The following is a 26,948-nucleotide window of genomic DNA, read 5'->3' as shown; positions in this document are numbered from 1 at the left end:
TAGCTTTATTGTCTTGAGTTTATTTATTTTTAAAAAAAATATTTATTTATATATGTATTATTTTTTAGTTTAGGTGAGCACATTATTATTATTATTATTTTTTTTTTTTTATGTGGTGCTGAGGATTGAATCCAGTGCTTCATGCATGCTAGGCGAGCACTTTACCACTGAGCCACAATCCCAGCCCTTGTCTTGAGTTTAGAGAGAATGCCTGTATAATTTTTCCATTTTTGAATTTGAAATATTAATTTTCAACTGTTATGTGATTAATTTTAAATGTGTTCCGTACCCTATTGGGAAAATAGTTTATATAATAGCTGGAACTTTCTAGCTCTCCTTCAAAAATCAGAATATTCTTTATTTGTTTGCCTACCTATCATCTATTTTTAGTTACAAAAGTAATATAAGCCTATTATAGCAAATTCAAATCACAAGGAAAGATGTTTATCTTAGTCTCCCAAAGAATTTCCACTCACTATTAAGGCAATTTCCACACTCTTTGCTGCTTATTCAAACACACACAAAAATAACCTTTTAAGTTTCTAAATTCTTTAATTTTGCTTTATTTTTGCATATTCATATCTCCTATATTTCTTAATTATTTTTGCTTCTGTTTCCTAACTTTTTGGCAAAAATGCGAATTGTCCTATAGTTTTTTATAGACAGAGCTTTTGTAGTCACCAAACTGTTACTGCAATCCTGTTTTGTTCTTTGATTCAAGAACTCTTTAAAGCCAGGTACTGTGGTGCACATACTTGTAATCCCAACTCCTGGGGAGGCTGATGCAGGAGTATCTGGAGTTTGAGGCCAGCCTGGGCAGCACAGTGAGAACCTGTCTCAAAAAACAAATGGTTTAAACAGCTCACCTTTTCAGTGCTTAAATTACTTTGGTTGAGCTTTAAGTTTTTGCTTTATTGTCTTACATTTAGAGATCATGGCCCATGTAATATTTACTTTGCAGATTCCAAGGTTTCACTTTATATGTTATTAATTTGTTTTCTATATTATTAATATTGTAACCCTTGCTTTCTTGTTCTGTGCTTATTAATTTCCCATTATTTGCCTATCTTTTTATTTCCAACATTGTGAAATACTGTGTTTGGTATGTGCCTTTTTTTTTTTTTTAATTATTATTACTTATTTATTGTACCAGGGATAGAACCCAGGGTCTTTTAACCACTGAGCCACATCCTCAGTCCTTAATATTTTTTTCATTTTGAGACAGGGTCTCACTGAATTGCTTAGGGCCTCACTAAGTTGCTAAGGCTGGCTTTGAACTTGAGATCCTCCTGCCTCAGCCTCCCAAATTGCTTTTATTTTCCCTCGAGGCAGACTGGATTATTTCATCCCCCCACCCCCCTCTATATCCTAAGTACCAACCACATAGAAAATATCTTTAAAATATTTCATTTGTTGAATTGAAATCACTAGGTTCTTAGCAATTATGCTGGTAATTGTCTTTTACTATCTTTTGTTTTTAAATAAGCATTTAAAAACATTACTTGATTTTCCTTTGGATTATGTATTTTTCTTGTTTTTTATTAAACATTTTCCTCATGTATTATTTTGAAACAATTTGTAATCTGAAACAGACAAAAAATGTTGCACTAAAAGGTAGTTATCTTCTTCTGAATGCATTTAAAAATTATCGGATGTTTGGTAAACCACAAAAGATTATGGAGATTTTCACAGTAAAATGCATGTTCTGACATATTCAAATAAATGAAGAGAGTAGAAAGCAAAAAGTATTTCCCTCTAACCTATATCTTAAAGAGAGAGTCATTGTTACCATTTTAGTGTGTGTATTTTCATATTTTCTGTATGCTATAATGATAATCACAGCTAATTCTTATACAACATTTATCGTGTACTTCACATGTATGAATTCATTTACCCTACACAACAATCCGATGGGATAAGTCTAATATTATTATCTCTATAATAGAGGTAAACAAACTGTAGTGCAGATAAGTTAAATGATTTTTCCAACAATTATACAGCTGATAAGTAATAAAACTAATATTCTTGCTCTTAAGCACTAAACTATGCTGCCATCAAATATACAGTTTTATAATCAAACACAATATTGTTCTTTTAATTGGCTTGCATTTTAGTAAAAATGTTCTTACACTCTGTTTTCTGATACATGCTCATTTTGCTTGATAGCATATTGTACACCTCTTTCCAAGTCCTTAAAATGATTTCTTCCCACTGAACCAGCAAACCAGAGCTTCTTAGGTAGCATGTTTGTTTTGGTAGATTAAACTACTCTGGTAAGTAAATCCAATTTGCAGTTGTTTAAGCACAGTCGTCTTGGTCCATCTGTGCTGCTCTAACAGAATACGTGAGACTGTGTAATTTACAAAGAACAGGTTTGTTTCTTACAGTGCTGGAGGCTGGGGAGTCCAAGGCCAAGAGGCCCATTATGGTTAGTCCCTTAGTGCTCTCTTCTCCCATTGGAAAAGTCAGAAGGGCAAGAGAGTGTGCATGTTTGTGCCCATTCAGGTGAAGGGAAGATGGAGTGGGGGCAGGGGAGGGGACCAGACCTCCTTTCATCAGGAAACTACTACTACAGTAAGTGACTCACTCACTCCTATGATGATGACATTAATCCATCTATGAAAGTAGAGCCCTCATGATCTAATCACCCCTCAATGGTCTCTTGACTTTGGGAATTTAGTTTTCAACCATGCACTTTGGGGGATACATACCATCCACTGCATGCTATACAGGTTTATTTTTCATGTGACTAACTAGGGCAGGTTCCTGTCTTTGAGTGTCTATCTTCCATCTTGTGACTCAGGTATGAGTCACAGGCTCTTTCCACTTGTTATTTCTTGTCTAACCAGATAATATTGTCATTTGCATGATTGAGGCTGGTTGCCATGCCCAGGATCTGGTTGGTGGAGGGAAAGGGAATATGGAGAAACATGCTCTCTTTAAAAGATTGTTCTGGGGGTGGGGCTGTAGCTTAGTGGTGGAGTGCTTGCCCTGTGTGTGTGAGGAACTGGGTTCAACCCTCAGCACTGCATTAAAAAAAAAAAAAAAGTATTATGTCCATCTACAACTAAAATATAAAAATTTAAAAAAAGGTTATTCTTTTTTAAAATTTTAATTTGTTATATATGACAACAGAATGAATTACACATATAGAGAACAATTTTTTATCTCTCTGGTTGTGCACAAAGTAGAGTTCATCCTTTGTGTCTTCATACATGAACTTAGGGAAATGATGACCATCGCATTCCACCATCTTTCCTACCCCATATGCCCGCTTCCTTCCTTTCCCTCCCCTTTGGGGAAAAAAGGTTATTCTTAACTGAGACTTCCCATATTAATAAGTTACCCAACATCACTCACATCTAGTTGGAAGGCCATGCAACTGCAAGGGAGGCTGGGAACTTAGTCTATTAAGGAGAGAATAAATCGTGGTGGATGGCAGGGGCTTCTGTTATAGACAATTTTATTGTATATTTGTTAATTTCATGTTTGAAAAGAATTTTAACACACTGATCTCATTTTAAATGATCATATCTTCAAAGGTATTACGGACATCTTTAAAGGTATTATAGACACACCTTTAGTGGCTCCAGAATTTGAACCAAACCTTCTGCCTCCATGCCAAGTTCCTTTCCATGAATGTAAGGGCTACTTTTTTGGAGCCTTAATGAAGTACGCTTTTTTTCCCCATTGACAATAAACCCTATTGGAATTATCTTTATCTGGTGAGACACTGAAGCCTTTTTGAGCCAGAGAGACTTATTTCTGTAAACTACAGAGTAGGAGGTTAATTTAATTAGAGAAAATGGCTGTCTAGCCAGTTGGTAAAAGCAGTCTGCAGAATGTAGACCATATTGCTGGTGTGATTATTTTAGATGCTAACAAATGAGAGAACATTTTGGTAACTCTATGAACCAGATTTCAGTTGTTAACAATGGGGCGTCTTTCCCTGAATTCCACATTCTCTGAATGGGCTTCCATTAAAATGTTCCGTCTGTACTCTTGAGAGGCTTGTACATCAACTCTGACTGAGCATACAGGGAAAATGCCCACCACATATTCAGTGGATTTAGACAGGCAATTTGGATAACTTAGGTTTTCAAGTTCACTTTTCCAGCAGATCGATGAAGTTAGCTTCCTTCTGCCTAATCAGCCAAACAAATACCAAAATCTATGATTCAGTTGGCCACGGTCAGAGTTAAAGTAATGCCATTCATAATAGAAAATTGCTGATTATTTCCTCCAACTTTTATCTCTGTCCCAGAACATAAAGAATGCCTAACCTTACAACTTCTTTAAAAGCATATGGCTGTGAATCTATATCCTTTTCTATAGATGCATATTTTACATAGTTCTTGAAAACTCTTTCTCCGGCTCTGCACATCTTTCAGTAATACTACAGGACAATGTCTTTAAATATCTGTAAGCCTCATAGATTTTAAGAAGCGTGGTTGCAGGAAGCAATCACTCTCCTGGAACCAACAGACTGCATCTGCCTAACTCTGATATTTTCTCTACAGCTTTTAAACGGAAGAGAATGCCTGAAGCAAGGGCTGTCATAATATCAGCTGAACGAGGGACAGGCAGCCAGAGGACATGTGTCATTAGCATCAGCTTTTCTGGGGGATGCCTGCTGTTCATTATGTGTGGACACGATTAGGCTCCACAGGGACCATGAGCAGGAAAGAGCAATCACAGGCTTCCCAAGTGAGTCTGTCTTTCCAAACAAATCTACAGAACTGCTCTGTTCACAGGAAGACTTCCATTATAGGTTTATTGACTTTTGGGTGGACGAAATGAGTTCAAGGAATGATTACTAAAAATAGCAAAAAAAAAATTAAGATGCAGTTTCTGATTAGTTGCCAGGATGAATTATTGGCTAGAGGAAATTATTAACTGATTTTAAAAAGAACAAACCTTTGTGATATTGTAAAATGCAATTTATAAATTGCTATTATGGTTTAGTAAGTAATGTATTCCTTTCATCTGAGTCTTCATGTCATTATGGGGTATTCTTTTTGACAACGGATGGTCCTAAAAGGTAATGTGTTGAAATATAGTGGACATATAACTCAAATGTGCAAAATGATAGTTGTAGGCAAAAATTACCTTTAAATATAAAATGACTCTTTAATTGGAGGGTAAGCTGAACAAAAATTTTCTGATAGGTAAACATAACCCTTTGTTAGTTGCATATTCTGTGCCAATGTCCTAAGCAAACAAAAGAGGAAAAAAAAAACATTTGGAAAAAAATCATCAAATTATCACTGGGTAACTTGAGCTGGTTTCTTTTTCTCTTGAAACACAGATATAAGCTTCCTCACATAAAGAAACAATGAAATGGTTAAAAGTGCACAAGAAATTGTGACATTGTAAAATCAGCCTCTCTCCTTTGAAGCAATTAAAGCCCTCAAAATCACATGTGTATCTGAAGTGGTACAGAAAGTGCCATTGGTTTTAAATAAATTCTTCTGAAATGAGAACGCTTAATGAAATTCATTTTTGGAATATTAAACTCATGAGATAATTCCTAAGTATTTGGTTTCAGTGACAAGGAATCCAGATCCATAGACCCAAATGTTTACCTTCCCTTTACAGTTAAAATATTATACATATTCAAGACAGAACCCCTGTTTCCCCCATCTCTGGCTCTCTCAGCGTTTCCTAACACAGGAAATGGATGATTTTAAATCTTCTGATGGAAAGCCTAAGGTGCCTTGACTGAAATTGGAGAGGCAGATGAGGAATACAGGGACGTGTGTGGAAAATGCGCTTTAATTTTAGCCACGTTGAGTGAAGCTAGGACAGGCAGGTGGACGGACACTCTCTGTGGACACTAGGAGTTAGGAATCCTAGAGGTGGATCTGGGAGTCATCTATGTAGAGGTGATGAAGTTAAGGGAGACAAATGAGCTTTTGAGGGGAAACAAAAGGGTAGAAGGGAAAGGAGCCAGAGAAGCATGTGGCGTATCACAAAATCAAGGGAGTTTAGTAAGAAAAGGGCAGTGTCAAGAATGTTAATGGACAAGGACTGAGACAAAGACCCTGGATTTGATAAACTTTCAGAGTTTCAGAAATAGGAGACCATAAGCCCATGTGTTTTGTCCTTAGGTTCACTTGCTGCTTCTACAAGACGTTAATGTCATGGGATCTCAGCCTTCTTGTCTTTAAAATGAGAGGATTTCCTGGACACACTCATCTAGATTCTTAGAACTTGAAGTAGACATTTTCAATGAGAGAAAGAATAAATGAATAGAGCTATATGTGTTTCCTATCAGCTCCCTAAATAAAGAATGGTTAGTACTGACTATTCACATCAAAACATTTTGTAGTATAAGGAAAACTGTTTGCAATGCATTATCTAAGAGAACAGTATCATTGAGGATAGGATTTTGAAGATAAAACCTCTTTAAATTTTTTTTTTTTGGTAGCAGGAATTGAACCCAGAGGTGCTTAACCACTGAGCAACATCCCTAGCCCCTTTTTTATTTTCAGATAGAGTCTTGGTAAGTTGCTTAGGGCCTCAGCCTCCCAAGCTGTTGGAACTCCCAAGTCACTGGGATCACAAGCATGATGTCTGTGTTGGTTGTTCATCTTTATCCTGTAATTCTACAAAGTAAAGAGGTATAGGAGACCCTTGCCCTGCTTACTTTTGATAGATTCTCATTTTGACTTCTTTTTTTAAAAAAAATATTTATTTTTTAGTTGGACACAATACCTTTATTTTATTTATTTATTTTTATGTGGTGCTGAGGATCGAACCCAGGGCTTCGCACATGCTAGGCAAGCGCTCTACCACTGAGCCACAGCCCCAATCCTTGTTTTGACTTCTTAAGAATGGATGTGTCATTGATTCTGCAAAGTGTGGATTTCTTATTCAATAGATATAGCATTGGAATTCAATAAGGAACAAGAAACAAAGCTTATTGGAAATACAGCATTTTCTTTTTGAATTTTTATACACTGCCAAAAAATTTTCAACAAATTTAACCTACTGGTTAACAAGTCTGGCAGGTGGAAGGTGCCTTAAGGCATACAGAGCTGGTAAATCATTATTTGATCCTAAGTCCCGATTTGCATTTCAGGGGTAAAGCATGTTGAAAAGCTGATGTTAATCCAAGGCTGACTGACAAACCCTAAGGATTTTGAGTGGACTTATTTTTCCATGGAAAGTTATTACTATATAATGGGTATGTAATATGTCCTTGTAAGAGTAATTTCTTCTCATTTAATTACTTTCCTCTAAGGTTTATTCATAAATTCATCATGTCATTCCTATTATAATCTATTAACATATAGTATGTAGTATCATATTTATAAAATCATCTATTCTGGCATCTATATATTAAAAAGACCTGAAGCAGGAGTTTTCTCTGTGAAGAGGCTTTGATTTATAAAACTGGATTCTAGAATTTTGTGAAGGCCTTCCAACTACAATGGCTTCATCTGGTATCTACCTTGAGGAACCATTCTTTAGGAAAGTTGATCATATGCTGAATACACTATCAACCAGGACTAATCTGTCTTTTAAGTTTCAGGTATGAGCAAGGGGAAAAATCAAAGTGGAACAAAAAATAATCTTAATACCCAAAATTCATCACAGTATTTAAACAATTAGAATTTTACTCTCTTTTGGAATAAGTTTACAGTTCAAAAATGATATTTATTAAAGCCACAACAATATTCATACAGACAAAACTTTTTGTAGCAAAACCTTGGTACATGAGCATTAGTAATTTGAATGCTATATGGATATAGAAGATATTTTTAAAAAACGGAAATGATATGTTCCAAAGGCTGTCATAGGCACAATATATATGCTTGTGTTGTTTCTGCAAGCACAGAATGACACTTTATCACACGTGATCCAAGAAGTTACAATTCAGCACTATGTACCAAAAAGATACAAAGGAATATCATAGTTATTCATTTTTAAAAAGCAGATACTATCAAGACTACAAAATAGGAGCAGCAAGCCAAACCAACAAACAATTCTTTAGGTTTTAGAAGAAGTAATACATCTATGGCTTTTTTCATGGTCATTTTTGAGACTGGTTAGCGTCTGGCAAGTGGGAAAGAAGAAATGATTCTATAATAAAGCATGACACCATTTACAAGGCATCTGATATTTAACAGGCTCAAAACTGGAAAACAAAAATTGAGCTGTTCTCAGAGCAAAATTATGAGATTTCATGTAGCAGAAACATTGCTTCCTCTTATGCCGATCTTTTGGCAGAAGAGTATGCAGAAAAGTGAATTGTCACGTGACATGGAGGAACAATACTGAAGATGAATAATTAGAAATTTACTTTTTTTTTTAACCTTCGCTTTATTTATTTTTATGTGGTGCTGAGAATCAAACTCAGGGCCTCGCATGTGCTAGGCAAGCGCTCTACCGCTGAGCCACAACCCTAGCCCCTTACTTTTGTATTTTACTAACTATTAAGGATATAGGTCTTCCAAGGACCAAGAAACCAAATTTGGTCCTTATGTGTAATTTTCTTATTTATTTTTAGGACATGGACTGAAATATGAATTCATGCTGATAGTGTATCCACACCGATAAAGATGAAAATGTAGTAAAAATAAGAAAAAAAATCATACATTTTTCTGGGCACACTACTACTATTACATCATATTGAAATAGTCTAAAAGGTAAAAAGGACGTTGATTCTCAAAGTTTTTTCCAACTAGCAATTAAGCCTAAGTGTAAAAGTGATGCATGCAGTATTTTTACCTATCAGTGACTGTGTTAAGGATACGAGGGGAACAGAATTCTTTTTTCTTTTCCTTTCAATCAGTAGCGCTCAAGTTATGTGGAACTAAAATCACACACAAAGGTAAGTCATGAAGAAATGTTAAATATTTCAGAATGCCCACAAAGGCGTGCCAGACACGACGCTGTTTCTAGAGCTCGGGTCTGTTGGAGGCTTAACCTAACGCAGTTGGCGCTGGAGCTCTTGAATGCTGCTTGCTTGTGTTTGTGTGATGGGATCGAGGTGGGGGGGCCCAGGCTTTCTGAATATTAGGCCATAATTTCTGCAGGTTCAGTGACCAGCTTGGATCCATCCCATACTGTCTTGAACTGCTCAGGAACAGGAAATTCTCTCTGGAAAAAGGCAAGAAGAACAGAACTTTTTTACATTCAAGCCGCCTCAAGACTGGTGAGTGCCATGTCATGGGCAAAGCAATTCCATTGAACCCAAATCTGCACCGTGGAGAGGTCTCTGTCACAGAGAGACTCCCACATGTGTCCCTTTTTGTGCCTATAAGCAATAGAACTAGCATTTACAGAGAACCAGCTGGGGGTTATGTGATGCCATCTACAGAAAGCAGAGGCCTGAGGGGAAGCAGCTGGCCCAAGATAGGGGGGTGGCCACAGAGCAGATAGCCAGAATCCACAGCAATAAAGTCTCTCTCTTTGTTTTTATTTATTTTAACTTTATTTATTTTTAACTTTATTTTATTTATTTTACTATGTGTTTACCCAGTGCCTCACACATGCTGGGCAGGTACTCTACCACTGGGCTACCACCCCAGCCCAAGGCAGTCTCTAATCCACTCCTCTCTACCACATCTTATTAACATGCAGACTCTGATTCAGTAGATCGGAGAGGGAAATGAGAATCAAATTTCCAGCACGCCCTTAAGGCTTATGGCCCCAGCCACAGGGAGTGGAATTTATTCCAGTTATTACCTGTCTGCTCTTTGAGAAACTGCAAAAAATGTGTGTAAGCTTGTGTAAACATTTGTTATCCTGCCATTGTACTCTTTCCAGTGGAAAACACACACTTCATACACACCTGTCCCGCACCTCCACGCATACAACCACACAAAGAAGCACAGACTAGTCTAAAAAGGACTCTCCTTCTTCCCCAGTGATTCTCCAGACATTTAAGAGGAAGATGGAAGGGGACCAAGGGGAAAAATCAAAGTGGAATAAAAAATATTCTTAATATCCAGAATTCATCCAGTATTTAAACAATTAGAATTTTACTCTCTCTTAGAATAATTTTACAGTTCAAAAATGATATTTTTGTTGTTGAGCAGCCCCCTTGGCCCTGACTCCTGGAGCCTCCCTGAACTTCCTGCATGTGCCAAGCAGACCGAAACCCCACATGCGGGATAAGCTAATGTCTCTGCTCATGAGATGTGACATTTCACTGGAACACACATGACCCCTATCTTCCTAGAAGGAGGATCCAACTGTTTCTTTTGAAAGAAGCGAATTATTTATTTTGCTATAAAGAGCAATGAATTCTCCTTGAGTGAAATCTGAAATGGGAAACCTTTAAGTCTTCAAAACCCAATGTGTCCCTGTGGGTGTGTCTGTGTGTGTTGTACCTCATATCACTTCTGGAGCTCTTTTTGATGCATAAATGAAGCTTTGCCCTATAGGTGTTCTAAACTCTCTGTTGGCAGAGAGAAGATAGTAACGTGATGATGGATTTGCTCTGGGAGGCTGATTTCCTTCAGGATGAACCACTCCACCATCCATCTCTGCATGGTAATGACCATGGTGGGCCCTCAGGATGGTTCCCATTACCTCCAACTTAAAAATGTATGAAGGGGGTCAAGGACTGAAGACTCAGGGTAATTCACCTGCACGGGCAAGACTACAGTTCTAGCATAAAAGCGCAGGCACTGCTTGTAGTCACTCTTTAGGCCAGCGGATCTTAATCTCAGCCCCACACTGGAACCACCTGGAAAGCTTTAAACACCACAGATGCCTGGGTGGCATGCCCAGAGAGTCCAGCTTAATGAGTCTGCAGTGCTCAGCCAACCCCGCTGCTTTCCTTAGCAGGTCCAGTTCCCATGCAGCTGAGCCTTCTGCTTAAACAGCTGCGAAGGCCAGGGATCATATGATTTATGGCTCTTCAGTTCTGGAGAATTCTCCTACTCTGAGGCTCTTCGGTATTGCCTTGAGTTCTTCCATAATTTTTAGGGTGAGAGCCCAAGAAGGGACTCTTCTCTTGCTCAGGGCTGGGTGTCTACATGAGGAGTGGTGAAGCACCCTCTGATGCTTGTAGTTTTGTGTTGTAAACTGAAAGGATGAATTCTAGGATGCTCTATATGGTATGTGGCCTGTGGAGCCGAAGAACTTGGCAGTGGGGAAAGGAGCAGTGGGCTGCAGCCACGTCTGTCCATGGAGATCAACCTGTCTCTGACTGCCGTGTAGACAGCTGGAGACTGACCTTTCAGGCTCATGTGGCCCCTCTTCCTAAGGTGTGCCTGCTAAGTTACCTTTTCTTCCATCCTTTCCTGGTTCACTAGTCTCCTGCTTAGACCCAGAGGGAATGATCTCTATTTATTCTCCTACTTCTAAGTAATGACAACTAGCAGATCCATGATACTCCATTATCCATAAATGTTATTTATTCACTTAAATTCCCTTTTCTATGGATGAGAATACCTGCATGCTTCTTTTAGATGCTATTGGAAGGACGGAGCAAAGAAAAGAAATGCTGGCAAAATCACTTAAGCTTGTGTTTCTCAGAAGGGCCACTGGGTGGCCTGATGGCATTAGAATCACCTGGGATGCAATTAGGACTCCAGACGCCCAGAGGCCCCATCTTGAGCCTCCCCAATCCCACCTCTAGGTGTAGGGTTTGAGTCTGGCCATTTCTTCTTTTTTATTTTATTGTTTTGTCTTTTTTTGGGAATTGGGGGCTGAACCCAGGGCTTTGTGAGTGCAAGACAGACACTTTGCCATTGAGCGACATGCCAGCCCATCTCACCAGGCTTCTCACTGATTCTTATGGTAAGTGGAGGATCTCTGACTTGAGCAAACGTACACAAACAGTTCTACTTAACTGTCCCCTCTCCTCCTTCCCATCCCCCCCCCCAAAGCCTTCTCCTTTCCTGTTCCCCTCCATCAGAGCTCAGGAAAAATATTTAGCCCTACACAATATGAATTCAGATGCATGCTGCGCTATTCGGTAGCAGCCGGCCAATTAAAGTAGCGATCAGTGACCTGCTGTGGGAATGGGCAGTGGGCAGAGCCCAGGAGCTGAGCAAGAGTGGTGGAAGGCAACTCCCTGAACTTGTTCCCACCTGTGATGGAGCTCCACGCTGGTGGTTTGTTGTCTAACCAATCTCTAAGAATTTTAATGACAGCCACCTGGGAATTACTTACATAATCACCATCCTGAGGGACAAGGACATTCATTTCGGAAGACTTGGCGCTCACCAGCTCACAGTCCAAGGCGTCTTCACTGAGGTACACGTGGCAGCCTTCTGTCTTGTTAATGGAAATTGTTGGCACTCTCCCCATTACCTGAAATGAGGTGGGGGGAAATCTAGGGTCAAAGCAAACTGATAGAAATGACAGTGTTCCCCAATAAATCCATCTAGATTATTCTTGGCCTTAGCTTGGGCTTAGCCAAATGTTAGGAAGTGCTAGGTGGAAGCTGGGGAGACTGGTTAATGGGCTCCAGGCTGAAAAGGGAGGTGTAATTTGGGGATACAATGAAAAGACCACACAAGGGGATTCTCAAACCTCTGGGCCTCTTTCCCAAGACAAAATTAAGGGATTAATTTGGAAACAGCAGCTAAATGTTTAGAAAAAGTCTTGCAGCACCTGTAAGTGGATCTGAACCATATATTTGATTTCACGATAAAAGAAACAAGATGCATTTGCTTTTATTTGCTAAAAATTTTAGTTTTGACAAATATCTAGAAACTGGGATTTAAACAAGTACTAATACTGACATTTAAGAATAGGATTATTCTTGAGCAGAAACTGAGTAGATTGTTCCTAAACTAAGAATAAGTAAGAAACACTACAATTCTTTTCATGTAAGTACTTTTGGTGGATAAAAATCTCAGTGGATGAATACAAAGTTTATATGAGATGAGTTCTTAGAAGTGTATTTATTTTAGGAGCCAAAACTGGGGGCTTAGCTCAGGATACTCATTATACAGATAAACAGGACTGTGTAGAAGAGAGGGCAATTCCTGGTATTGTTTACAAATACTAAAGGCTGTAAAAATTCTGATCAGTTTTAAGTTTCTCTTTGAACAGTTTTCAGAAATCACCCCAAATTGCACAGGAACAGAATGCCCCCAAAGACACTATGATTTTCCTTCTTGTAATGGTAATTAAAGTGATAAAGACATCTCCTCTTTCACCCTGAAGAAAAGGCTAGATTGCAAACCAAAGCAGCAAGTCCTGTTGATGGTGCAGGTGATGTAAAGAATTCCTTGGGGGGCGTCTGGTCAGATCGCCCTACTTCTCTGTTTTCTCTCTTCTCTGCATAGAAACTGAACACTGAGTTGGAATTGAACCTCAGTGCTAAAGTAAAGGCAGAGGTAGTTCAAGGTCAGGTAAGTACAGGGCTCAGCCACAAATAAAATAATAATACATATGTGTATTTAAAAAATGTGTCAGCAGCTATGTTTTGATAATATCGAGATTTGCTTATTTTATAATGATGTAGAGCATTTACATTCTGACCAAAGCTGTGTGAATACTAGGCAAGCAGAGCAAAGGGATGTCTTGTCACTGTCTCTTAGAACGTATTTATACGTTGCTAGAGTATGCCAAAATCCTGAAGTGTCCTGGGTACTGGAAAAGGCAATAGCAAAAATTAAAAATAGCCCTGTTATGTTAAGAACTGCAATTTCCACAGCATTTTGGTCAATGACGTATTTGAATACATTATAAACATGGCTTTCCCTGGTAGTCTCTGAATACTTTAGGAACAGAGAGTGTTTCTTATCAGGAAAGTTGGGCCAAAGAGCTCCTCTGCTGAGTGACAGGTGGCATGTGAGCTTGCGCAGGCGGCTACTCCTGCTTTACCTCCAAGTTCCTCTTTTAGTCTCATGTAGTTTTTCACAAACATGTTTCTCCATAAAATTTTTAACATTCCCATTGACTTCTTGGGTCTCTCTCTTTTCCCCTAATTTGTGTATTTTACTATGATGGTTTGCCAAAAGTAGGGTGACTGGTCAGATCCTGTGAACTTCAGTCCTGACCTGGTTATTCCTTTCAATCTTTTAATAGCATTATTGAAGGAAAACCTGCAAACATAAATTCACCCATCTTGAGTGTACAACTCCGTTATATTTAATAAATTCACAGACTTGTGCAATCATCTCTACAATCCAGTTTTAGAACATTTCCATCATCCCCAAAATATCCCTAATGGCCACTCACAATCCATCCCCACCCCCACCCCCACCCCAGGCCACCACTAATCGGTTTTCTGTTTCTATTGTGTGCAGGTCCTTTTAAGTGCTTTAAATAGGTAATGACATTCCCTTGGTTTGAACATGCCAAAGTTCAAAAAGTATTCACTAAATGTTTTTCTCTGAATTGCACTGCTGAATTTCTATCATTCTGATACAAGAAAACATGGCTTATCCTTAAAAATATTACAATATATTTCAAAAATAGAAAAATATATAAAGAATAATACAACAAATACAGCAATGTGTATATGCCTACCAATAGCTTCATCCGAGTGATACATTTTGGCTTATTTCCTATTTTTTTAAGAGACTAAAATTTTCTAATATTGTTGAAGCACCTTCATAACATATACCACCTCACTGATCTCTCCTTCCTCTGTAACTACTCTTCTGGATTTTGTGCTTATGATTCACCAAGTCTGTCTATTGTTCACCAGGTCTGTCTGTTGGTTAAAGCGATTGGCATGGCTACCCTGAGCTCTCAGAAGTACATTTACTATGTGGTATTGTTTGCATGTCTTCAATCTTTTTATAAATAGGTACATTGCACAATGTCTGCCACTCTGTAACGCCTTCATTGCTCAATACCGTTTTATACATGCAGCTGCGGAGCCTTCATTTTCACTAACGTGCAGTGTTCAGTGAGGAGGGTGATTCACTTGCCAGTTGATGGACATTTAAACTGGTTGTTTTTACTGGCATTCTGAATTACACTGCATCAAATACGTTTTGAGTCTCCTTGGCATATGTACGAGTGCTTCTTTAGTGTTTATTCCTAAGAGCAAATTAGTCACACAGTATGATGTGGCTTCATGAGATGGGGCCAGTTTGCTCAGCAGTGAGTGCAACATAATCACTCTCCCAACATGGATGCGCCAGGGTTCTCATGTTCCACTTCTCTTAACATACAGGCAATCCTCAACTCAGAGTTCTTACAGAGTATGAGATTCAGTTCAAGGCACCCTGCAAAGGGCATTCTGAATCCAAAACTGTGTGAAAATATATTTCTAATTATTAACTTTACATACACCTATGCCTATGCATATATATGTATTCACTTACATATACACCTACATATAGGTATAGGTATGTATACGTATGTTTCTATACACATAGATATCCACGTATATCTATATGTATGTATACTCATATGTATAAACCAATTCTGTTTTCCTTCTCTGAGTTGCTTTAATAATCTTTGCCCATTTTCCTATTAGATTGTTAGTTTTTTTTTTCTTATTGATTCATGGTCCATTCTTTATATATTCTGGACATAAATCCTTTTTGTTTATCTGAAAAGATTTCCCCAAATTCATGGTTGTCTTTCACCTTTGTATATCAGGTCTACTTGTTGAACTATAATTTTATTTTTATTTTTTATTCTTTTTATATACATGATAGTAGAATGTATTTTGACATATTATGCGTACATGGAGTATAACTTCCCATTCTTATGGTTGAACATCATGGGGAGTTCCCTTCCCCCCATTTTAATTTTAATGATATTTACTATTTTTAGATTAATTGGTTCTTCTCTTTATGGTTTGTGCTTTTTGATCCAATTAGTTTCTTTCTTTCTTTGAGGTCACCAAGACGTTCTGCATGTTATTCTCAGAGTTCAAAAGTATTTCTTTTCATAATTAAAACTTTACTTTTATGTATGATGAGAATTCAGTATATATTCTTTTTCCCAAATAGATAATCAATTGTCCTAAACACACACTTCTATTAATGTATCTATCTATTTCAGGGCTTGCCAGGCTGTTTGTGAGTCTTTTTCTATACTTCCCACACTATAACGTTTTCAATGACTCAATATCTGGTATGCAAGTCCATTCAGCTTGTTCATCTGCTTTCAAATCGTTTTAGCTATTCTTGTCCACTAGTTTTCCAAATGAATTTTAAGGCCATTTTTCATCAAAAATCCTGTTGAGATGTTTGAGTTGAGTTTCACTGAACTTATGGGTTAAATAAATGGAGACCACTGATACTGACGTCTTTCTGTCCATTTATTTACATCTCTTTTGTGTTCCTTATGAATACCTTCCATTTTGGTTGTTATTTTTTCCCTAAGCACCCTACAGTTTGGTTGTGATTTTAAATATTATTTTGTATTACATTTTCTAAGACTTATTTGTAGTATAAAGAGAGGTTGTTGATTTTTGCATGCTGATGTTGTATCCAACCATCTTGCTGAATGTTTCTTCAGTTTCATAGTTTGTTAACTCTCTTGGATTTTATGTAAAGGCAATCATATTTTTAAAAATATTTTTTCTTAGTTGTCAATAGGACTTTATTTTATTTATTTATACGTGGTGCTTAGAATTAAACCCAGTGCCTCATACATGCTAGGCAAGAGCTCTACCACTGAGCTACAACCCCAGCCCAAGGCAATCATTTTGCTGGCAAATAAGGACATCTTTGTTCTTCCTTTTCCAGTTTTATATCCCTCAATTATTTTTCTCATCTTATTGCACAGATTGTACCTTTAATACATCACTAGAAGCAATGATGGAAGTAATTTTCTTATTTTTCTGACTTTAATGGCAATTCTAAAGTTTTAACTTAAGTATGAGTTTTTCTGTAGCATTTTTCAAGATACTCTTACTTTGCTGACAGAATGTAGTATAGCTTCTCTGACTTTTTCCTAATATTATCAGCTATAGCTCCAGAGCTGACATTAGTGCCCAGGTGTCCTGATGCCCAGTCAGGATTATTTCCATTTGACAGACACACGCAAAACTAACTTCTAAAATTACCATCAGTGAAATGTAAATGTGCACACAGGGGACTCTAATTAAAGGTTTCAGTGGTGACCAGCAACTTGGGAGGCTGAGGCAGGAAGATTGCAATTTTGAGGTGAGACCCTGGCTCAAAAGAAAACAAAAAGAGCTGGGGATGTGGCTCAATGTTAGAGCACCCCTGGTTTAATTCTCAGTGCTATTAAAAAAAAAAGAAAGAAAAAGAAAAAAGTGTCAGGAAAGCAAAAAGATTTGTGCAGTCAAAATCTAATTTGAACAAACATTCTTGGGAAGTATCAGGTGGTGAAGGATAATTAACAATAGGAAAAATGTAGCCAAAGACAGAAGTCACAGTTGGCCAAAGATACGAGACACCCTCTAGATTTTGGTGTATCGTTAAATCCCATTTGACTAAAGCAAAATTACTAAACGACTACAGGTTTTCTTCTATTTTTGAAAATTCAATTTCAATTTGACTTCCCAGGTGTTTTTCTGATTACCTCACTAACTCTTAAGAAGAATTTTTCTTCTAAGACCAATTTTCCCAGTAGGGTTGGGGAAGAGTGCCATAATTTTCCCGGGGATGATGGTGCTACACTGAGAAATCTGCTTAGTATTTTTACACACACAGTAATCGATCCATTCCAATCCACCAAACATTTATTTATTAGACAACTACTGTGTGCAGGTCCTGTGCAAATGTCTGGAGCTGTAAAGATTAGTTAGTTGTCCTTGAAATAGACAGTAAACCAGTAGAGGGATGTGTTAGAGGCAGAGGGTGGGGGAGTGAATGCTCAGAAGAAAGACAGGATGAGCCAGAAGAGGCAACAACAGAGCTATGTTTGGAAAGAACAGGAGCAGGAGTTTTCCGGGTGGATGTGGAGGAGTGAGGGTCCCCCTGCAGGCAGAGTGGGCGGTGCATGTGGGGCCACGGCCAGGGTGGAGCAGGGCTGGAAGGGCTGCTTACCTGGATCTGAATGTCCTTGGAGTTGATCACTTCCACAATCCCCACCACATTGTCAAACACCAGGCCAAACTTCTTACAGTTATCTAGAGGGGGAAAAGCCCACTAAATACTCACAGCATGCCTGAACACAACCCACCAGAGGAACACAGAGCCGCCCCTTGGCCCTACCAATGGTAATGGAATTTATTTTCCCATTTATCTGGAGTGTCGATTTGTCACATTTGAAAACGTAAGCCACTTGTTTCAGTTCAGTCTCTGAGATCACGAGGTCATTCCTGTCCTCTTGATACTCCTAAAATTAAAACAGACACAAATATTATGTACGAGGATATACAGATAAACAAGTCCACCGTGCACAGAAGTCACTATGCAGCTGGGATAGCTTTTCAGGGTGCTCTTTGTTTCAGATCCATGTCCTTCCAGGCACCGCCAGGCCTTACCTTGTCATTGTAATGACGAAAATGGATGGAACTGCCTAGAAGGGGGTCAGTGTCAATGTGCAAGCATCGGGTACTGGCTCCCTGGTGAGTGGATGGGGCTGAAGCATGGGTGTGAGAGCTGTGGAGAGATTGATGCCAAGGCCTTGATCCTGCAGCAAAATCCACTGTGCCACGTAGGAGATTGGCAGAGGGGCTGCTGAAGGGACACAACAGCGGTCCAGCTCCACTGTGTTTTCAGGCCATGACAACCTTTCCAGGGATTTGGTCCTTATGCTTCTGGGATGCTCTCCGGAATGTAGAGGACACTAGCTTTCTCCACTTTCAAAATGTCCTTGTCCTGCTTACAGCGTTAGCCCTGAAGGTGGGGGTGGCAGCGGTAGTGTACGGCTGTATCAGGGCCTCCATCAGGGGTACCAAGGGAACACTATGCGGATCAGAACGGGGCACACCTTCCCCAGGCCACAAGCTATTGTGGTTTCTCACTGCCTGGTTGGAAGCTCGTGGAAATGAGTAGTCAAATTCACAAAGACAGAAAGGAGAAGGTGGTCACCAGGGGCTGCGGGCAGGAGGCTAGGGGAGCATCATATGCTGGGCTCAGGGTTTTAGATCTGCAAGATGCAGAGAGTTCCATGGAGTTCCATGGTTGGATGGTGGTAATGGTGCACAACAACGTCACTGCCCTTAATAATGCCACTAAAATGTACCCTTAAAATGGTTCACGCGTAAATTTTATGTTACGTGTATATTACCACAATTAAAAACAACTTTAAAAATGTTGAAGAAAATAATGCATAAGAGTCAGAAAAAATTTATGGAAGCATTTGGAAATGCACAGTGCCTCCTCCAGCCAGCGTCCTTTCTCAAGACCCAGGAAAATGGGTGGTGCATTCATCAAAGTGTGTGAAGAACACAGGTCAAAGGTCTTCACTCACCACCCTCCACTTCTTTCCTTCCAACTCGAACACTGGAGCATGTTTCTGGGGAGAAGAGGATTTGGGAGACGTGGGACTTGGAGTGTGGGATTTGGTTGGAGATCGCACTTGTCCTTGGGCCCGCAGGCTGGGATTCTTGTATGTCTTCTGGTCGTCTGTGACATGCCGGAGCCCTAGGAAAGCAACACACATGGGCACATTTCTTTATGACATATGCAAAAGGAAAGATGCTTGATGTAAACAAGCAGAACTTCTGGTGGTGCTATTTTTGTTACAGAGTAGTTTTGAGCATGTTAATGGTGTCTCTTGCTGCCTAGTTAAAAGTTGATGGAAATGAGCAGCCGAATTCAGAGAGACAGAGAGCAGAATGGAGGTTGGTGTGTGTGTGTGTGTGTGTGTGTGTGTGTGTGTGTGTGTGTAGTGGGGGAGGGGGACAGGGATCCTGTGTAAGTTTATACTGATAGAAGCACCATGGGCACTTTTTAACTTGAGGCCCTCTGTCTTTAGGGTGGTAGAAATTCTGCAACAGACCAAAAAAAAAAAAAAAAAACCAAAACCAGAACAACAACAACAACAAAACAACAAAAACCCAACTCCCATATCATTACTACATTACCACAAAAAATCTCATGGTTTGTTTCTTTTCTCATGGCTAAATCACCCACAAGAACGGGCCTAAAAAGTCAGGCATTCGGGTGAGTGTATATCAGAGTATAGAATTAACTTCTATGCCCTGTTGATTCAGAGTACAGAATGCCTTTATGGTTTAGAATGCAAGCGCTTTTGACCCTGATATATCTTAACTGTTGTATTTTTAAAAATTAACCATCACTATGAAGACAAAGGTAGTTCGGTGATAGAGCTCCTCAGCAAGCCAGGACACCGCGTCAGGACAGAGGTGCTGCCTTTGGCCATTTTCATTTCACTTGACCTTGATGCTTGGGTTTTAGAGGATGCTGCTGGAGCACCAGGGGCTGCAGGGGTGAAGTAGTGCAGTGGTTGACTGAGAACCCAGAGTCTCTGAATTCTTCCTGCTCCACTGAGACCGTCTGCCTAGACTTGAAGAGTGTAGGCGCCCTCCCAGCTATGGCGCCCTCCCCCTTTGTGTTGGGGGTGGGAGTGGAATGGCTCATGCATCGCTGGCCTTGGGGTTTATGGTTTGAATCTAGAATGTGCCCCCCAAAGCCCATGTGTTGAGATCTCTAGAGATGAAAATTAATCCGAATGTTTATGAATATCAATACATATATAGCACACAGGGACATAAATATGACCATGTGCATGTAGAGGTACATGAATATGGATGTGTATGTGTACATGAAAATGAACATGTACACATACACATGCATGAATATGCAAATATATATGGATATGAGTACCAATAAGAACATGTACATAAATATGAATATGAAGGTGTCATGTACATAATTATGAACATGTGTATGATTACATATGAGAATATGAATGTGTGCATGAGTATGAATACATTTACATGAATATGAAAGTGTATATAGGCATGAATAAGAATGTGTTCATTTACATGTGCATGAAATTGAATATGTATATGAATATGCATATGTGCATAAATATGCATATGTATATGAATATGCATATGTACATGTACCTTAAGAAGTACATGAATAAGAATGTGAATGTCCACACACATATGTGCATGAACGTGTAAATGAATGTGTGCATGAACATGAATATAAATATACCCTACATCTGATGAGATCCCACTCCAAATGCAGCAAGTTTTGGAGGTGGGACTTTTAGGTAATGACTGGGGCTCTGACCTCATCAGCTGATTAATCCATTTGCTGGATTAATCTACTGAGAGCTCTATAGACTACTGGGTGGAAACTGTAGGCAGATGGGGCATAGGTCGGGGAGGTGGGGCGCCCGGGGCCTGGCCTTGGACTACATGTGACCTTGTCCCTTCCTCTCCCTCTCTGCCTCTGTGCTTACTGACTGCTTGGAGGTGAGCGGCCTTCCGTTGCCCTTCTGACGAAAAGTTCTGCCTCATCTTGGCCCAAGGAATAGAGGTGTCCAACAAATGAACTGAACCTGTGAAACTCTGAGTCGAAATAAACTTTTCAAGGTTGTTCTAGTCAGGCATTTGGGTCACAGTGACAAAAAGCGGACTGACACAGGATGGTGTTCCTGGAGGCAAAGGGAAAGCAACACACTTTGGGGTCTCATGTGCTCACCTTTGGTGATGGCTTCTCCCTGGTTAAGCTGGGCAAACAAAGCCGAACGAGAAGGAGAGGACTCCTCTTTTCTACTTTCGTTCTCAAAAAGTGGAGGTGGTCCTGGGGGAGGCGGTGGAGGAGGAGGTGGTGGGAGGCCAGGCCCAGAAGAGAGGACAGAAAACGCTGATGCCGTGGTCGCTACAGGACCCTGCGGAAGGCAGAGGAGGGGGCTGCCCTGAGCCTGGGGCCTGCTGGGGTGTGGCCAGAGTTCCCCAGAACCTGCTGCCAGAGAGGGAGTGGGGCTGAGGACCCCCAGGGGCCCCCCAGGCGTACGGGTGCTGCATGGGTCTGTTCAGGATCCTGGATGGAGGCAGGGCCTGCCTGGGGACATGACTGTCAGTAGAATCTGCATGTCCAGGAGCCCAATGCCAACTCAGGCAAACAAGGCCACATTCACAAGTTCACGTCCAATGCTCAGGAAAGGAAAAGAACTGGACCTTGGCCAATTCAGAATCCTAAGGGGAAAAGTGGTCCAGCTGACAAAATTAGCTTTACAGGGACACTGGAAACTGTAACCACCCAGGACAGAGAGGACAAGAAGGAGGGAAGGCGAAAAATAACCCAGGGTTCCTAATGTTTTTGAACTTTTCTTCCCCCCAGTATTAGGGATGGAACTCAGGGGCGGTTATCCACAGAGGCACATCCCCAGCCCTTTTTATTTTTTTGTTTTGAGACAGGGTCTCACCAAGTTGCTTAGGACCTCACCAAATTGCTGAGGTTGGCTTTGAACTTTCGCTCCTTCTGCCTCAGCTTTCTGAGCCACTGGGATTACAGACATGCACCACTGCACCTGGCTGTTTTTTTTTTTTAACCTTTTTGAGCAGCTCAAGAGAGAAATACTGAAAATCTTTGGAAATCTTTTTCCACATATACATGCTTCAAATTGACCCCCAAAGACCATATGTGACCTGTCAGACCTGCAGATCGTCTCAGGTAATGACCTGAAGACTAGCAAAGGGCTCATGGCAGGCAGACCAATAAGAGACCAACGGAAACCAGAGCCTTCCTGAGAAAGGACTGGGTTCATTTTCATCTTCTTTGCTATGTGAAGTGCAACCTTGGTTTCCAATATGGAGGTCCAACGAGGGCAAATGGCAGTCAAAGATGATAGAAAAGGTATCCCAGACATCCAAAGATATCCCAGAAAACCAAAGGCTGAATGTTCTCTCTGATGTGCAGAAGCTGATCCGAAATAAGGGTAGGGGGGATTTAAAAAAAAAAAAGAATAGAAGAAAGATCAGGGGAGTAGAAAAAGGGGAATGAAAGGAAGAGAAGAGGGACGGGATAAGGAAAGAAAGTGGAAGGAATCTGACCAAACTTTCCTAGGTACAAATATACCACAATGAATATCACCACCGTACACATCCACAAGACACTAATTTTGAAAAAAAATATAAGTAATAACAGAAAGATCAGCAGAGGGAAGGGAGCAGGGGGAGGGAGGAGGGAAGGGAAGAGGGAACTACTGGAGACTGAATTAGAATAAATTATATTCCATGCTTTTATAATTATGTCAAAAGGAATCATATTGTCATGTATAAAAAGAACCAATAAAACTATATAAACTACATATAAACATATATATGTATATATATATATATACACACACACACACACACACACACACACACACACACACATATATCTTGTTGTTTTATTTTTAAACCCTGAAGTAGAACTGTTTATCTATGTTAAGAAATCATAAGCCAATTCAACTTTAAGAAGTCAGGATACTTGGGCTGAGGCTGTGGCCCAGCGGGAGAGCACTTGCCTAGCATGTGTGAGGCACTGGGTTTGATCCTCAGCATCACATAAAAAAATAAATACATAAAATAAAGGTGAGAAAGAAATTTAAAAAAAATCAGGAATCTTAAAATATAGGGAATGATGGAAGTGTGGCCTAGATTCATAGACTTTTAATACAAAATATAATAGGTAAAATATTACATAAGGGCTAATAAACATTAACGAGCACAGAACATCCCTTCTTTCACAAACAGCTCAGTATTACCAGGTGCCAAAATTAGTTAGTTTTTGCCTATAATAGTTTTCGAAAACAAGCTCTTTTCATAGTACTTATAAAATCTCTGTTCAATGTAGAATTACTCTGAAAAGATTCATCTCTTATTCAGAAAGGGTGTTTTTAAAACCCAGCAGGCCGGAAGTCTCGTCTCTTGAAGATGTCATCGGCAATAAGTTTTTGTTTCTAGGGAAGCAGCCCGACTCCATCAGGATTCTGGGGTCAAGTAGAAAATGATTTCAAGTTCTTGAGACCAACCAATTTTTCCCCAGCATCTACACAATTTTCTATCATGTCACTGGGGTGCAATTTGAGAATCTGCTTTGAATCATAAACAGCATATAATACAAGCTTTATGCATCAAATGACATTCCAGTCCTCAGTTACAGACACGAGAAACCACTTCTGCTCATAAGCCTGTAATAATTCATATAGCCCGTGGAGGGAACAGATCCCCCAGCCCCCCCCCCCCCCCCCCCCCCCGCACCAGCAACTCTGCAGCTTTACTGATCTCCTGTTTTGTGGACAGGGGACATGATACTGACTCCTAAATTTTAGAATAATTTAGATGGTTCTTTGGCTCTCAGAATTGAACTTCTCTCCACAAGCCAGTAAAAGACTTGGAAACTGATAAACCACGTAGTCAGCTTTTTGGAATTTTGTTGCTTTTATGTGATTGACCCAGGACAGCAGACAGATGATTTACTGTGACAGATGTTGAAAACAAAAGTCAAAGAAATCGGGGCCCTGGGACCTGTTGGAACTCCGCATCACAGCCTACGACACCAGAGCCTTCTGCATGCTCTCAGGAATCCCGGCCACAAGTAGCGGCAACACCAACTGGAATCCCAGCCTGACACTGAATCTCAAGGCATCCTAATGAGAAAAATGAGATCAATGGTCCAGGAAGGGATGGCCTGAGAATTATGAGAAGTCTAGTATGTACTAAGCACCGATCATTTTCATTTATTTAGTGAATATTTAATGCTTAGTAATGACAGTCTTTATGCCAGGGGTTCTGAAGCTTGTCTGAACATTAGAAGCATCTGGGATCTTTTGACATCCTCCAAGCCCAGGCCACTGTGCACAGACACTCTCTGGGGGATGGGGTTGGGTAGCACCTGTCCTCTGAAGCTCCCTCAGCGATTCCAAAGCACAACTTCAGGACAACCGCTCTGTCCTATGTGCTGAGATTAACCTTAATCACAACATTCTTACCAGGACTATTGAAATCCTTCAAACATAAAGCAGAGAATCAGAAAGGCTGTTGAAATTCCATAATAAAGCCATCAGCTCATGGCAGAGACATAATTCATGAATGTATCTGCTTGATTCCAAAGCCTTCTGAGAAATCCTTTATGCTGTATTTAGATTTTGAAAAAGTCACTAGTCAATGGGCTGGGATTGTGGCTCAGTGGCAGAGCCCTTACGTCTCAAGTATGAGGCACTGAGTTTGATCCTCAGCACCACATCTATACAAATAAATAAATAAATGAATAAAATAAAGGTATTGTGTCCATCTACAACTAAAACAAATTTTTAAAAAGTCACTAGTCAAATGAAACACCAGAGGTATGCATTGCCTTGACATGTATGTAGAGTTGCATTTGGACTTCTGATTAGAGGATTGGGGTGCTGGAGGTGGCATGTGAAGCTCAGCTTAGTATTTATATCCACCCTTACTCTATTGCTCTAACATCTTAGCAGCTGATCAAGCTCCTACAGCTGACTCTGGAACCAGACTCCAACATATAAGGCCATAAGATCCCTTGGGTGGACATAAGTCAGGCTTGATGTTGGTCTTGCTGTGACTTGGTGCCCTGGTTCTCGCCTTAATTTATGATTCCTAAATATCCACTGGTTCCAGTAGTGGGGTCCTCATGCCCAAGTCCTGGCTGGCTAACTGGTGCTCACATTGCTCCAGCATGGGGTCTTGCTCTCCTCCTGGGGACTGGAAATTGAAGGGCACCATCCTTAGCGGTGACATACCTGGTTGTCTAGACTGGATGGGGATGGGTGCTTCAGGTCAGGGCCTGGAGGATCAGCCTCCACTGAGGGATCCACAGCTTCTTGTTCACATTGGGCCAAAGAGAATGGAACTCAAGGAGAGAGGGCAGAGTTTGTATCGTTGAATTGGAGTTAGGACCATCTAGAGATGCAGGAGGATAATCCCTGGTGGGCAAACCTTAGAGTGTCTCTGAGCCAACAGCACCTGCCCCAGGGGCCTGAGAGGATGACCCTTGACAGGGTTCCTTCCCTGCTGGGCACCATGGAGGTCCTGAGAAACTGCGTTCATTTCTTTTTGAAAAAACCTTTTCTTATTTTTAAAATTGTGATTGGTTCTTTTTAGTTATACATGACAGTAGAATCTATCTTGATATAATTATACAAGCAGGGGATATATCTTATTCTAATTAGGACCCTATTCTTGTGGATGTACACGATGGTGGGATTCACCGTGGTATTTTCATAAATGTACATAGGAAAATTATGTCAGATTCATTCCACTGTCTTTCCTTTTCCTGTCCGATCCCTTCCCTTCATTACCCTTTGTTTAATCTACTGAACTTCTAATCCCTCTAGCTCCCTTATTGTGGGTTAGCTTCTACCTACTACTGAAAACATTTGACCCTTGGTTTTTGGGGATTGGCTTATTTAATTTAGCACAATAGTCTCCAGATCCATCCATTGGCAAATGTCATAAAGTCATTCTTTTTTTTATAGATGAATAATATTCCATTGAGTATATATGCCACATTTTCTTTACCCATCTATCTGTTGAAGGGCACCTACATTGGTTCCATAGCTTAGTTATTGTGGATTGAGCTGCTATAAACACCGATGTGGCACATCACTATAGTAGGCTGATTTTAAATCCTTAGCACAGTATTGGGACAGCTGGGTCATATGGTGATTCCATTCTTAGTTTTTTTGAGGAATCTCCATACTGCTTTCCAGAGTGGTTGCACCAATTTGCTTGCATTCGTTTCTCTGAATGGAGGCTACAGGTCAGATCTGCACATGTAGAATAAACAAGGGTTTTTAATGAGACAACTTGTTTAATTGCAAATCATTTGAATATTTCTTGTCCTTCTCAAAGAAGGTTTTCCTTCATTCTTTTTTTTTTTTTTTACAATATGTCTTACTCTAACAATTACTTTCATTTTATCGCCGCAGTATAAAAGCTTACATTTTAGTGCTTGGAACCTAGGATAATGATGTCATGTGACTTGCACAAGGTCAAGGTCACAAAGCTGGGAAAGCCAGGCTGAGAGCTGAATGGAGTATCCTGCTGTAGGAACTCAGGGAGAGAGACTTAACTCTGCTGAAGGAGCAATGACCCGCACACAAATGCTTTTTAAAAAAACTTCTTCATAATGTTGATAAAATGAGTCTTTTCAGTA

General features: G+C 40.0%; 1 protein-coding gene across 1 annotated transcript in view; it reads right to left on the bottom strand.

The window, feature by feature from the left end:
* Nucleotides 1–8,995: 8,995 nt before the first annotated feature.
* Nucleotides 8,996–26,948, bottom strand: part of Cap2 (cyclase associated actin cytoskeleton regulatory protein 2) — a 131,693-nt gene continuing 113,740 nt past the window's right edge. The window contains exons 8-13 of the mRNA XM_027948205.3: nucleotides 21,483–21,672; nucleotides 19,273–19,445; nucleotides 18,069–18,192; nucleotides 17,901–17,983; nucleotides 12,136–12,276; nucleotides 8,996–9,108 (exon numbers count right to left, since the gene is read on the bottom strand). Coding sequence (XP_027804006.2) covers nucleotides 9,025–9,108; nucleotides 12,136–12,276; nucleotides 17,901–17,983; nucleotides 18,069–18,192; nucleotides 19,273–19,445; nucleotides 21,483–21,672 — 795 coding nt within the window. The 3' untranslated portion in view covers nucleotides 8,996–9,024. The remainder of the gene's footprint in view (nucleotides 9,109–12,135; nucleotides 12,277–17,900; nucleotides 17,984–18,068; nucleotides 18,193–19,272; nucleotides 19,446–21,482; nucleotides 21,673–26,948) is intronic.

This window comes from Marmota flaviventris, chromosome 6, assembly GCF_047511675.1.
Source record: "Marmota flaviventris isolate mMarFla1 chromosome 6, mMarFla1.hap1, whole genome shotgun sequence".
In the NCBI taxonomy this organism is placed as follows: Eukaryota; Metazoa; Chordata; class Mammalia; order Rodentia; family Sciuridae; genus Marmota; species Marmota flaviventris.
This window is presented reverse-complemented; position numbering and strand designations above follow the sequence as displayed.